Below are 12,691 nucleotides of genomic sequence, written 5' to 3' on the forward strand. Positions count from 1 at the left end.
GTCCATAGAAATCCAAGGTTCAGTGGTTTGATGCCATGCTGGATTTTCCCATCTAAGCACAACATCCCACAAACTAGGTGTGATTATGATTTAATTTCCTTAAACAATTTAAAATCCATTGGAACATTGAGCCCTAAATTTCTCTTTCAACACAGTTGACGGTGGCAGGAAAAAAACCCAAAGAAGCAGTGTCTGACTTTGCTGTTAAAAACAAAAAACTAAACCCCACAGAATACCGAACAAGATTTCCTTCCTGCTCCGTGTTGACTAGAGAGTGGTCGACCTTACTGTGCAGCAAAGTCGGCTGTGATTCATCATCCAGCTGTCGGTGGGTTCTGCTCTGTAAGGCTCATTTGTTTAGTTTTGATGTTAAAGATGAAAATGTTTTTTCACTGATGTTGATTTCAGAATCTCATTCGTTTCTTTGAATGTACAGGCAAGTGCTCCTCAGAAGAAATTATGAAGTTTGGACTGAAAAGCCAACCTCATTTCACACCTCCATCTTTTGTTGCACATTTTTCACCCTTACAGTCACTGTTTTGTTACAGTGCATTCTGAAGGATGGTGTCTAAGTGATGCATTGTTTGCCTGACAAGATAGAAACCTGCAGGCGTGTCTTTATCCTTTTTAGCATCATCAGAAAGTTCTGTACTCTTGTTCTCTGGTCCTTTTGGACAGACACATCATAAGCTGGGGAATTTTCTTTTTCATAATCGTGCTTTAACATCTGGATACTCTTTGGGCTATCATCCCATCTACTGTCACTGTCTTTGAAAGGCATCACATTTCCTGTGAGAGAAGATTCCAATTTGTTGTAACTTTAACTGAGAAGTAAGATCACATTTTTAGCTTTCAAAGTCCACACTGTCAGCGAAATTGGAGAGGATAAGCAGCACGGCTCAGTTCTTTGAGACTAGCTGTTTCTCGTGAAGATCTCTCAAAACTCTGTTGTGGAGATCTGGGTGACCTCTGATTGCAGATCTTGTTGGATCCTCCTCGAGCGAGAGCTGTGGGGGACCCAGTCCATGCCTAGTCATGCCGGCTTCTTCCCCGACTCTGCTGGAGCGCAGACGGACACGGGCTCCCTGGTGGTGTTGCGGTCTCTGGTCAGAGTGTGCTGCTCCACATGGGTCCGACAGGGAAGGCAGAAATCCCTGAAGCATCGCTTAAAATTTTCATCCAAAAATGCGTAGAGGACAGGGTTGAGGCTGCTGTTGGTGTAGCCCAAGGCGATGCACAGGTGCCAGCTGGCTATCACGAAGGGGTTCCTGCTATCAATCTCCACCATGGTCTTCACAATGATGAAGATGTGGATGGGGGTCCAGCAGATGATGAAGGCAGCCACCACCACCAGGACCATGCGGGTGATACGGCGCATGTTGCGGTCTTTCTCTTTAGAGCCTGAGAGCAGACGAACGCTCCTCAGACGCAGGATCATCAAGCCGTAACATATGGTGATGACCATCACGGGAACCACGAAAGCAAAGATGAAGACGCAGATCTTTGTCACGGTGTCCCAGTACCAGTCAGGCTCAGGGAACTTCAGCATACACATCGTTTTACCTGGAAAGAGGTCAGGTACAATTTTTAATTAAGGGTTTTGGTGTTAAGCAGGTTCAGACAGATGTTGATTTGTGGATTTAAAAAGCAAAAGCTAGAGATCTGCACTCAATACACACTTTTACCTGAATTACTGTTGTTGCTGCTGCGCAAAATCAAACGCCCAATATGCAGTTTCTACCACAAAGGGACTGTATGACGAAAGACTTAGTTTGAAACTAGAGAGGAACTAGTTCATACATCATGACGTGTCATCCCAGCTTATATTCGAGCCATCATTTCCCTGTTAATGATGGTTGATGGTGATGACTGAGATATCAAACAAGCTGGTTTACAGGAACATGAGATGAATTGTATTGACAATTGTAATGACAGCTGTTGGAGAACCTCACTGATGCAACACAATCCGTGACATTGCACTAATTCGGCTCTTTGTCTCATTGTCAGATTTAACGGGCATCAGAGCAGGCACAGGTATTGATATGCAAATATTTAAGGGTGTTCATACGTAGCAGAAGACTTTAAACTAGTGATTGAGACCATAACTCATTAGAAAAATGTCTATTGAGCATATAAATCGAGTGAGAGGTAAGGTCATTTTCTACTAGACTTCAATACAGATTCCAGCTTCTTTTTTGCAATTGGTGGAGTTGCCCCACTGCTGGCTATTAGAAAGAATGCAGGCTTATGGTACTATACATCTAATAGTCTATACATCTATATGGTCTGGCACTTATCCCAACTTCTCCTGGTTGCACCATTATATGACCTCTGAGTCTTGAATCGCAATGGGCAGCACCAGGATGTTGTATAATGGTACCATTTATAATCAAGTATTACCTTATGCTTCACAACATTAAGGGCACACTCATTTCATGAAATGTGTAGAAGATTCAATATTATTCAAATATTGTCCTCAGTTTCAACGGAGGGGTTTTGGACCCAGTGGTATTAATGTTTCCAAGGTTTTTCCACTCATTCAGAGTTACGAGTGGGACCGGTGCTTTCCTTTTTGAGCACCATTCAGACGCAAGACAACTCAAAGTGCTTTACAGGGACAGCAAATACATTGAATTTAAGACATGGAAAACCATTAAAATTGCATGTAAAAGACAATAAAAACAAAAGGTGAAGAGAAGCAAATGAATCGTTAAAGTTTTAAAAGAAATTCAGGTCCAGAGCCTTGGCCTAATAAATGCTAATTATGCACATCAAAGCATGCTGAAGGTCTTTTCTTGTAGAACTGCATCTGCTCTCTAGCACATGAGCTGCAAGAAATCCAACTCTGCATGGCTCAACACATTTCTTACAGCTATTACTTGCACTAAACATAAAGAATGGTAACAATAATGAAAGATAATACAGTGGAATCAATCATTTTCTTACCATTATCTGCCACTTTGGTCACAGCCATGAACATAATGGGCACCCCAATCGCAGAGGACAGCACCCAGATGAGAACATTGATCATCTTGGCCTTGACCGCTGTCCGAAACTCCAGCGCCCGGACAGGGTGGCACACTGCGATGTAGCGGTCCACGCTCATCATGGTGAGGGTGAAGATGCTCGTGAACATGTTGTAGTAGTCGATGGCAATAATGAGCTTGCACAGGACTTCACCAAACGGCCAGGTATTCATGAGGTATTTGGCGCTCTGGAAGGGCAACGTGCTGGTGGCCAAAGCGTCGGCGAGAGCCAGGTTGAAGATGTAGATGTTTGTGGCCGTCTTCATCTTGGTGTACCTGGTTGTTATCACAGAGCAGAGAAATAGTGTTTGCAATAAGCAGCAGTGGAAATGAGAGCAGCTGGCTACGGAAGTCTCTGTAATGGGATGTGGGGATTTGAAAGTGAATTTCACTGTGCAGCTTGTTTTTATGGCTTAGAAGAGTTAATTCCCTCGTGCTGTAGATGTACAGCGTAGCGCTGCGAATGCCTAATGCTCATTCGTTACACTTTTTTTCTAAATGAGTGATCTGAGATAATGGTTACAATTGCTTGTTGGCCTCTGATCAAGCAGCCTACTTGCAAAGAAAGCATCAGAGACTTGTGGAAAGAAAACAGTCCTGCTATCACTTTGAGGTTCATATATATTGTATAGCTGAATCTTGCCTTCAGTGTAAGACGGTGAGATGAAGATTTTTTTTCCCCTCATGTTTATGAATAAAGTAATGGTCATCGGCACAGAACTGGTTTTACTTGGCACAGTATTGGCTTATTGAGGTCAGAAATTTTCCTCTGGGTAATTAGGCTTATTTTCACAAAGGCTTCTCTCATCAGATACCTTGCAAGATATATTCACACTGTACATAGGCCCACATTTCAGCTGATTTAATTTACTAGGAAACAACAGGACTTTCAAATTATTGCACCCGAATACTTTACGAATTCCACGTGTGGCAGTCCGCACATGGGCACAAATGAGACCATTAGGGACAAGAAAAGTGCAAAATCACATTAAGATATACTGTATAATGCGTATCACAATACTGTATGAATGCCTTGTGCTGATTGAATACGGAATTGGACGTAGCCTACTTTTCTTTGGCTTTGTAATTTTGAATGGCTTGATGTGTGCTGGCGTATCTATCTGACATTTTAATGAGAAACTGAGGAAAATGAGAAGTAGCCTTCATATTGGTGGTACAATCTTTGTTGTTCCATTAGAATACAACCCAATGTCTGAATGGATATGTGTATTGATTTTTCTCCTGATCATTTTTCACTCAGACAGTATGGACAAGAACCTAGCGATGGTAGGGCTGCATTTGTGGAGCAACATGTGCAATTTTTAGCCAAAGCCACCCAGCGCACAGGAACCAATTGGAATCACATTAATGACATGACCAAAGATGACATAGTGTGCAGGTTGGACTGTTATCAGCGTATTAAGTAGCCCATTATCAGTTATCATCCTAGACTGTATAAAAGAAGTGCACGCAGCTTCTAGTTCTGAAAAGCGAAGCCAATGCAGAAGTAAAGCTTAAGCTTGTATTCTGTCCAATGGACAGCAGGAGACGACTCCTCTGGAAAATGAGCCCACCGCTCACTTCATTTATTACCTCAGTAAACACGTTCCTCGTGAGTTTATGATCTTAATCAATATCAAGTTAAGTCTTCTTCAATTCAGCATGATGTTCATTTAGTAAGCAATGGTCTCAATGTAAAATGGACGATAAAGCAGGCGAAGCTTTAGGGCAGGACGACTTTGTAACTAACCAATCAGAGGCAGGTCATGCCTTACCCTAACCACAGTCTATGGTTATTATCACTAACATTTGGTAGGAAGATGCATATCATCTGTTATCAACACTCACAGAACTACACATATGACTGCAGGAGAAGGCCAGTGACAGGCAATGGATCGATGCGTTTCGGTTGGGTTTAGGCGCCAAAACTATGAGGGTAGGTTTTACTCTATGTGCATTAGTTATGTAGGTGAATTAGGTTGTTGATGTTAAAAGTACCATTGTTTAAATGATGTAACTTCACCTGAACCCTTATATTTCCCTAAAAAAAGTTAACCCAACGCTGACTTTAGTTTGAGGGAATGTGCTTGATTTGTCGCCTTTTATTCTACATCACCTGATCTTTCGCTCATGTCGTTGTCGCTTACTCATAAACATACTAGTGGGTTCTTGTGGCCCCTGCTAGCCTATATATTTGGGACAGGTGTGTGATAATGGCTATTCAATAACAGTCAAATCTGGTGATTTCTGGTGTATACACAAGGGGAAAGAGTTCCATTACACTGAGCGGACAGTCATTCTAACATGCATATCACTGTCTCCTCCATGCTTCTGTGTTTAAGTTCCATCCAAGACTCACTGCCCATTAGTCACCCCTGCTCTGTTTCACACCCTGACAGTCTTCAGATTGAATCTACTGCTTCTCATACCCCTGTTAGCGCTCCTATGACCGAGTTGTCTTTGTTAATTGGTGAGACTTGCCTGTCTTGGCTTGCTGTCACAGCTCCCATGTCCTGCTAGCACGTCATTCTTGATGTGACCCACGTAACACTGTGACATGTTGTCTGTCTGGAAAGTCGACTCTCATCTCATGTCACAGTCGTACGATTGAGTCATCCTTACACCTGGCAAACCAGAGTTTGCGAGCTGTGAGTTTCCAGATGGTGTCTAAGCTGGAAATCAGGTCATCAAGGTGTTAAATTGATGACATCTAGTTGATGACACTTTTTTGAGTTGGTCGATTGATATATTAGTGAGTGAACTCTGTGGGCTGATTAAAAGACAAACTTGTCTGATTTAATAAATCAGTTCGCTGTGAACGTAGGCTTCAGCTGAATCAGGACATATAATTACAATGGTGGCTGTTGAAGAGTCCCGTCAGTTGTTCCGTTACTCACCGTCTGCTCTGACATCACTCTCTTGATGGCATCATCACTAGTGTCTGTGTCTCATCTGCTCCGCTGTGGGAGGACGTGACTCAAATCTACCAATTTGAACTGGGCAGTATCATGTGGAAGTTACATTTAGAAAATGTATTAAAGTGCGGACAGTAGGCTATTTGATGAGCATTATTATTAAAAGCATCACATTATTAATGGCCTCATTCTATTCATGTGAGGTTCAGATTTCTTTTTTTCCTGTGAGAAGAGCTGCATGTCTTCCTCCATTTTTTCGAAAAAGCTCTGCATGAAAGTTGCCTTTTGTGCGGAAATAGAAGATGTCAGAAACAGGCACTTGATTACGTTGATACTGAATGAAATTTCAAATCATTATGATTCTCAGGCAAGTTCTGATGTGTCTTTTTTCTGCTGATTTCTAAGTGGATTTAAGACCTCAGAGATAATGATATCCCCAGGAACTGAAAGTTGCACTGGATCGGTATGTGCTGAGAATATGTCAGAAGGATGATGTCAGACTCAAATTCGCTTTATTTCTGTTACCTCCTTCCGCACCTCCCCTTCAACTATGCATGGAGGCTTTTGGGTTTCTCTTTTGGCTTCATCTTGTTGAGTATCCATGTGTATGAAAAACTGCATCTTGCAATGTCCCGATTGTTAAAATTCCACCTGGAAAGATGAGTCAGATTAATGAGGAGCACAGAGAACATTTGCTTCCTCACCCCCCCACTGTAATGTTAATCCCGTGCAAATGAAACTCAATTAATGTTATTAATTACTCATGTGCTTTCTATCCCTTCATCTCAACGCAGCACACCTCCATGAGGTGTTGACTCTTATTTCTAGGCTGGTTTTAAACATTCCCTTGTATGTTTGATCATCCTAATCCAATGCCTGTCTTAAATTCCATTTACAGCAAAGGAGAGTAAGCTTTTGATAGTTATGCAAGAGCCGTCTGTGAAGCACGCACAATATTAATGTAATACACATTAAAACAACCTCTTGCTTAGAGGAGAGATGCGTATCAATCATACATAAGCAAAGGGGAACTCGGCAGTTGGATTTTGGCTGACAGACATCTGATGAGACACACTGAAAACTCCATTATATTCTACACAGCTGACAAAAGCTGCTGTTTGTTTGTTTCTCAAGCTGTGATTCTTCACCTAAAGCCTGGCTTTTGACATGGGGAGACAATTATGCTTCTAGTCAGAGTCACTTTCATTATTAAACCGCAAGTCCAAATAAATCGCTCTCCCATCTCCCTAATCCAAGCAGACAGGACAGGCTCACACACAGTGTATCCCACTATGCTTCAAAACTGCCACTTTCCTCCCTCCCTTCAGTAAACAACCGTTGGGCACCCGGGCTGGTGTATAATGACTGTATAATGAAACTGAGAAATTAAAAACAACCAAGAAAGGAAAAGGTTGAGGTTGCTTTCTTGGCCCTGAGATATAATGTCACATCCCTGCTCCCACACAGGAGTGTGGCTGGATTGTGAGGACACCAAAGAAGCTATTGGGTGGCTTAAGTAGACAGAAGTGGCTAGAGGGGAGTCCGTTAACGCAGGAGTCCGAGCTGCAGCCGGTGCCTCCGGTCAGCAGGTTACAAACAGGAGCTTTTCCATTTCAGTGTTTTGCCATTAGTTAGCAGGTGCTGAGGTTATGTCATAGAAGCATGCTGTTCTTTGGCTGTCGCACCCTGTGATGGTTTAATCCCCCACTTTTTTTTTGTTGTTGTTTGTTCCCTCCAGCATTGACCCTCTGACTCACTCACTGAGGCTGTCATGGCTGTCCGATCTCGTCCTCCTCACATGTCTTTTGGCGTCACATCAGAGGCACAAAGATTCTTAAAGCAGCACACGAAACAGATATTCAACCTCTAATGACGGCGGCAGGCATCGACCATCCTGATCTGACACCGTCCATTCACAGACCACTGGTTTATCATTCAGCTCGCCATTAATCGAATCCTGCCAGCTTGGCACTTTGTAAATCTCATCTAACACGCCAGGGTTGTAGCGCTCTTACCAAGTGATGCACAGATCTACGGAGCTCTGATGCTGACAGAGCAGTAAAAGGTCATCAGAGCCAAAAATGATTGAATACATCAGTGGATTTTGCAGTAATTATGTATTATTTCTACTTCTCCTAATCTCCGGCCGATTGATTAAAATAAAAGTAAAATTTAAAAAGTAAAGTAGAATAGTTGAATAGTTAGCTGCAGCTACGTAGCTACCTGAAAAGGCTAATGCTGAGTGTGTTTTGCCACCAAAAAAAGAAACCGTTTTTAATTCATTTTATCAACTTACAGCTTATAATACCTTGTTGTACACTATTTTAAATAATAGTATTTCAGTTAATAATTGTATTATTAATATTTATCAAATTATTATTCAGTAATTTTCATAGGATATTCTTACAAGCATTTTATCAGTTTTGGTGCTTCATACAACATCCACATTCAGGTAAAGAGAATTATTAGAGTTTAGAGCGGATTCAGTCCTTTATCTGTAGGCTTGTTGTGACTGTATCAATCCTTTCTCTGCTGATACACCCAACAGAGCTGAAGGCCATACAAACACACACACACACACACACACACACACACAGAGAAAGAGACATGCTCCTACTGACAACAGGCAGTGATATTTTCTTAGTCCCTGAAGAAAAAATAATCCTGATGCTGTGCTGACTCGAGCTTTATCTTTATCTTTTGTCTTGACCAAAATATTACCAAGCCTCACCGTGTGTGTGCAGTCCAAGCTCTGCTTTCTTTGTTGAACTGGAGTAATAATCTACAAGAGGCAGCTCTGTTAAGAATCCCCTCTCGCACAAACTAATCCAGCCTTCCACTATCTGCACATCCAACCGATTTCAAATGGAGGCCACTTGATAGTAAATTGCATGAGCCCTGAGTCAGTTCTTATCTAACAGATGCGGCAGCAGCAATAGTAGAGGAGAGGAGAGCTGGGAGATAAGAGGAGACTAGCACTGCTGACCTGTTCGGCCTGGACCATCTCCAGAGGTGTCGGTGTCAGCCTCTCCATCAGCAATCAGGTCGAGGGCTCTCCACACCACAGCAGCCCAGCGGCCAAATCACACTGACGTGACCATCCATGCAGACGCTTCTATAAATGGGAGCTCGTGTGCATTTGAGTGTCTCTATCCAGGAATCTAAGTGGAGGGAAATATCTAAAATTCATGACTTTTGCCCAATTTATAAGCTGTCATCTGGCAGGCAAACAAATCATAGAAGGATGCTTTCAAATGAGCTCTTGGTTTCCCGAATCAAAGTTTGAATGACTCCTTAAACCATATGTTAATCAGTGGACGTTTTGACATGCAATTATTTTCATTCTATTAGTTAGTTTATCAAGACAAAATACAATAATGTTCTAAGTTTTCAAAAAGAAATAACATTTGCTGCTTCTTTCTGTTTAATATTATTCTAAATGGAGTACTTTGGGGTCATCCGTGACATGTTCTACTATTAGTGACATTTTAGAGATAATAACTTGCTAATATAGTCAGCATCTTAAGAAATAATTGTTATTTGCATCACTAGTTATAAACTGTACGATTTTCATTGCATCAAACTAAGGCTGAAACTCACGATTCATTATCAGTTATTAGTATAGTATAGTTAGCATATATTACAGTATAATATATATTATATTACCAAGAGCTATTCAGTGTATCTGCACTGAATACACACTGTGTCTGCCTCTCCTGCCTGTGAAGTCATTATGCAGATAGCGCGGTGACACCGTGTGGAACTTTGTTAATTGGATAACTACTAAGTCCACTGAGGAGCACTGTGAGATACGACTGACACTGAATTGAATGTCAAGTCAAACGTGTCGTTTCAAACCTGTAACCGTTATTAAGACACGCATGCTGTTACCTCCTGTAACCAGAGGGGTCGCCAAGTCAACCAGGGACTGGGGGGGGGCTTACTCAAACCTCGGGGACACATTTCAAACTTAATACCACTTAATTGGGGACTGTCCACATGGAGAAAAACACTGATTTTGGGGTCAGTGGTTAAGATCAGGATTAGGTTACGGGTTAGGTTTAGGTAAGTAGTGGTTATGGTCGAGGGTTAGGTGAGTCGCTGGTTGTCCTTCTTATGATGGCCTCACTTACTGCTGTCAAGAGGGTAGTACAGAACATCAAAGTTTTAAAATGATTTCAACGTGGAGATCAGTGTTTAGCCAACTTTTTATGACTTTTTATCACTATGTCTGAGTCTATATTCGGGTCTCTACTCTAAGTTTGCTCCTTGCAGAATTTACAGATGTTCCACAGGAGCTAAAATATTCTGACAAGGATGGTTAATGTGCTCAGCTTCCCTCTGCCTCTGTCTCTAGGGTGGGTCTGCTATCAGTAATGGGTCCGCTCACTCACACACACACAGAAGGCGAATCGCCGCACACAATTTGATTCACTGCCTTTTTCCGAGCTCTCATCCATCTCCTTTTTGTCTCCCTCTTACCTCCCTCGCTCCCTCGTTCTTTTGTCTTTTGTGCCTTGTTTTGCCCATTGTTCTCACTCTGAGACCTGAATTGAAATAATGGGCAGAGTTGTAAATATTTATGATTTTTTTTCTCCTTTCAGGGTCCAAAGATTGCCACTTGCTGAAAATAGGTAGCAAGCTGGCTTTTTTTAAAAAAATTCACCTCCATTGTTTTTGCTCTATCTGTTCTCCCTCTGCTTCTCTCTCTCACTGTATTCGTTAAAATAATCCCACCAACCATTTAAAATTGCACTGACATGTTATTGTGGACATTCAAGCCCCTCATGTCATGTTTGTGGACACGAAAAACGACCACTGGCCTCTGCTCACCTATGTTATCCTTCTTAAATGAACTCTAACTGCTTGTTTAATTCACCGGCCCAGCTGGTGGTAATTAATGCTTCAGGTGATATTGTGGGAACACACACAGAGATTAGTAAGGTAATTATTACAACAAGTGATGACAGGCAGAGCTGCTGCAGAATGATATAAGCTGTTTTACTTCTGATAAGCATGCAGGTTAGGGATGGATGGCTTCCCAGGAAATGACAGGGTGCTTGTATCCAGAGGGCAAAGTGGGTGTGTTACTGTATAATGCTTGTGGAGCCGAGGGGTAAAGGCAAACTGGCACTGACTATTATACTGCTGAGATTCACTAATGGACACATTCAGTTCACTCTTTGCAAAGCTTGGGTCCTTTGGCCTTAAAATACCTTCAGTCTCTCCAGCTTTTGCATGTTTGAAACTGTACAAGCTTGAATAAAATACATGTTTATCGTTCGGTTTCTCTGCCAACGAGGAGGCAAACACACAGCTTTAATCCAGAGACCAAATAAAGAACAGACAACACGTCTCCCCGCAGGATTTCCCATCAAACGTGGTGAACAGGACTGATGGTCCACAGATCTGTGAGAGCTAATGAAGACTCTGTCAGGGCAGCCCTCGGTGCCTGAGGCCAGCTTCGTCTGTCCGGATGGAGAAACTGCGTCTGAGATGACAGTACCCCCCCCTTAAACAACAACCCCCCCCCCCCAAAAAAAACCAAACACCACCACCACCACCTCCCAAAGCCTCTTTGGCATAAAACTTGTACATGATGTTGCTCCATGCAGAAATAATGAGAGAAGCATCTCATGCTTTATGCAGATTATCATAAGGTCGCTTGTTTAGGGCTCAGTTAGTTAACACACAGCAGCAGGGATGCAGGCAGGCACACACACACACACACACCACCACCTCCAACTCACACTCATGGAGATGTATGTGTATACCAGGAGATGGGGACCATAAGTGCTGGGGAAATTAACAAAGTCTGTCCTAAAGAGGTCAGTCATACATAAGTTCCTTTGAGAAAAAGATTTGTTAGAAACTCTTTTCTTTTCCTTTTTCAAATCTTTCTGTTATGGTGAAATCATGTTTTGAGGGTATATCTGGAGTCAGTCATCACAAGGTCTCACACACAACCTGGACAAGTCTTAGAAGTCCTTTTAAACACCCCCCCCTCAGTAAAATGACTAATGTAAACCAGTGTTTACCTGACCACCCCGTACATGACGAGGACGTTTCCCAGAAGTCCCACCACACAGATGACTGAGTAGAGAGCGGTGATGGATATGGCTATGATGATGCCCCCGGCGCTCCTCGCAGGACCCCCCCGCTGCTCCGTGTCGTTCTGCAGCCTCTCGCCCATCAAGCCGCTCTCCTCGTCCGGGAAGGTGACATTGAAGGGGATGACGGAGTACAGGTCGGACAGGGAGAGCTGCGCTCCCGGGACCGTGTACGGCTCCATGCTGCGGCGCTGTCCGCTCTGCCCGTGGTGCTGAAAACTTGCTCCCAATGATCTGAAGGAACTTGGCTGTGTGGAAGAGGAGCCGGCGGGTCCGAGCAGAGGCAAGATAGAGGTGCGGAGAGAGAGAGAGAGGAGTTCCCAAAAAAAATGAGTGAAAGCAGAGAGCCTGTGCGCGTGAGAATGGAGGTTTTTTGCTCTGATTTCTATCCAGATGGAGGAGGAGGTGGCCCCTCGGCAGCGGTCAGCTGTGTGTGTGTGTGCTGTAGCTGTGTGTGCACCTCTTATACCCTCTGAGATCCCCACCTCACAGCCCGGACGCTCTTTTATACCCGTGCGTCGACGTCAAGGCTGCGCATTTTTACGGTCAGGGGCGTCAGAAGGGAAATGGCAAGGTGATGGGTGCGCCATACCTGAGCTTCGAGTTTGAGGTTGTGTTTTTTTTTTTTTTCTTCGTTTAA

The 12,691-nt window shown here is 43.0% G+C and overlaps 1 protein-coding gene across 1 annotated transcript; it reads right to left on the reverse strand.

Moving 5' to 3' along the window:
* Positions 1-1,033: 1,033 nt before the first annotated feature.
* Positions 1,034-12,233, reverse strand: oprd1a (opioid receptor, delta 1a). Its single transcript, XM_070846348.1, has 3 exons — positions 11,980-12,233; positions 2,947-3,302; positions 1,034-1,563 (listed from the first exon to the last, which is right to left on the reverse strand). The coding sequence occupies exons 1-3, from the start codon at positions 12,231-12,233 to the stop codon at positions 1,034-1,036; spliced, it is 1,140 nt and encodes a 379-aa protein (XP_070702449.1).
* Between the last annotated feature and the right edge of the window lie 458 nt (positions 12,234-12,691).

Source organism: Pempheris klunzingeri, chromosome 16, assembly GCF_042242105.1.
Source record: "Pempheris klunzingeri isolate RE-2024b chromosome 16, fPemKlu1.hap1, whole genome shotgun sequence".
Lineage (NCBI taxonomy): Eukaryota > Metazoa > Chordata > Actinopteri > Acropomatiformes > Pempheridae > Pempheris > Pempheris klunzingeri.

Bases quoted from the DNA above. Each gene is read 5' to 3' on its own strand.
- oprd1a (XM_070846348.1), bottom strand. From the start codon at position 12,233: ATGGAGCCGTACACGGTCCCGGGAGCGCAGCTCTCCCTGTCCGACCTG. The intron at 3,303-11,979 runs GTAAACACTGGT...GATAACAACCAG, and splicing joins GTCATGTACGGGGTGGTCAG to GTACACCAAGATGAAGACGG. The intron at 1,564-2,946 runs GTAAGAAAATGA...ACCTCTTTCCAG, and splicing joins GACCAAAGTGGCAGATAATG to GTAAAACGATGTGTATGCTG.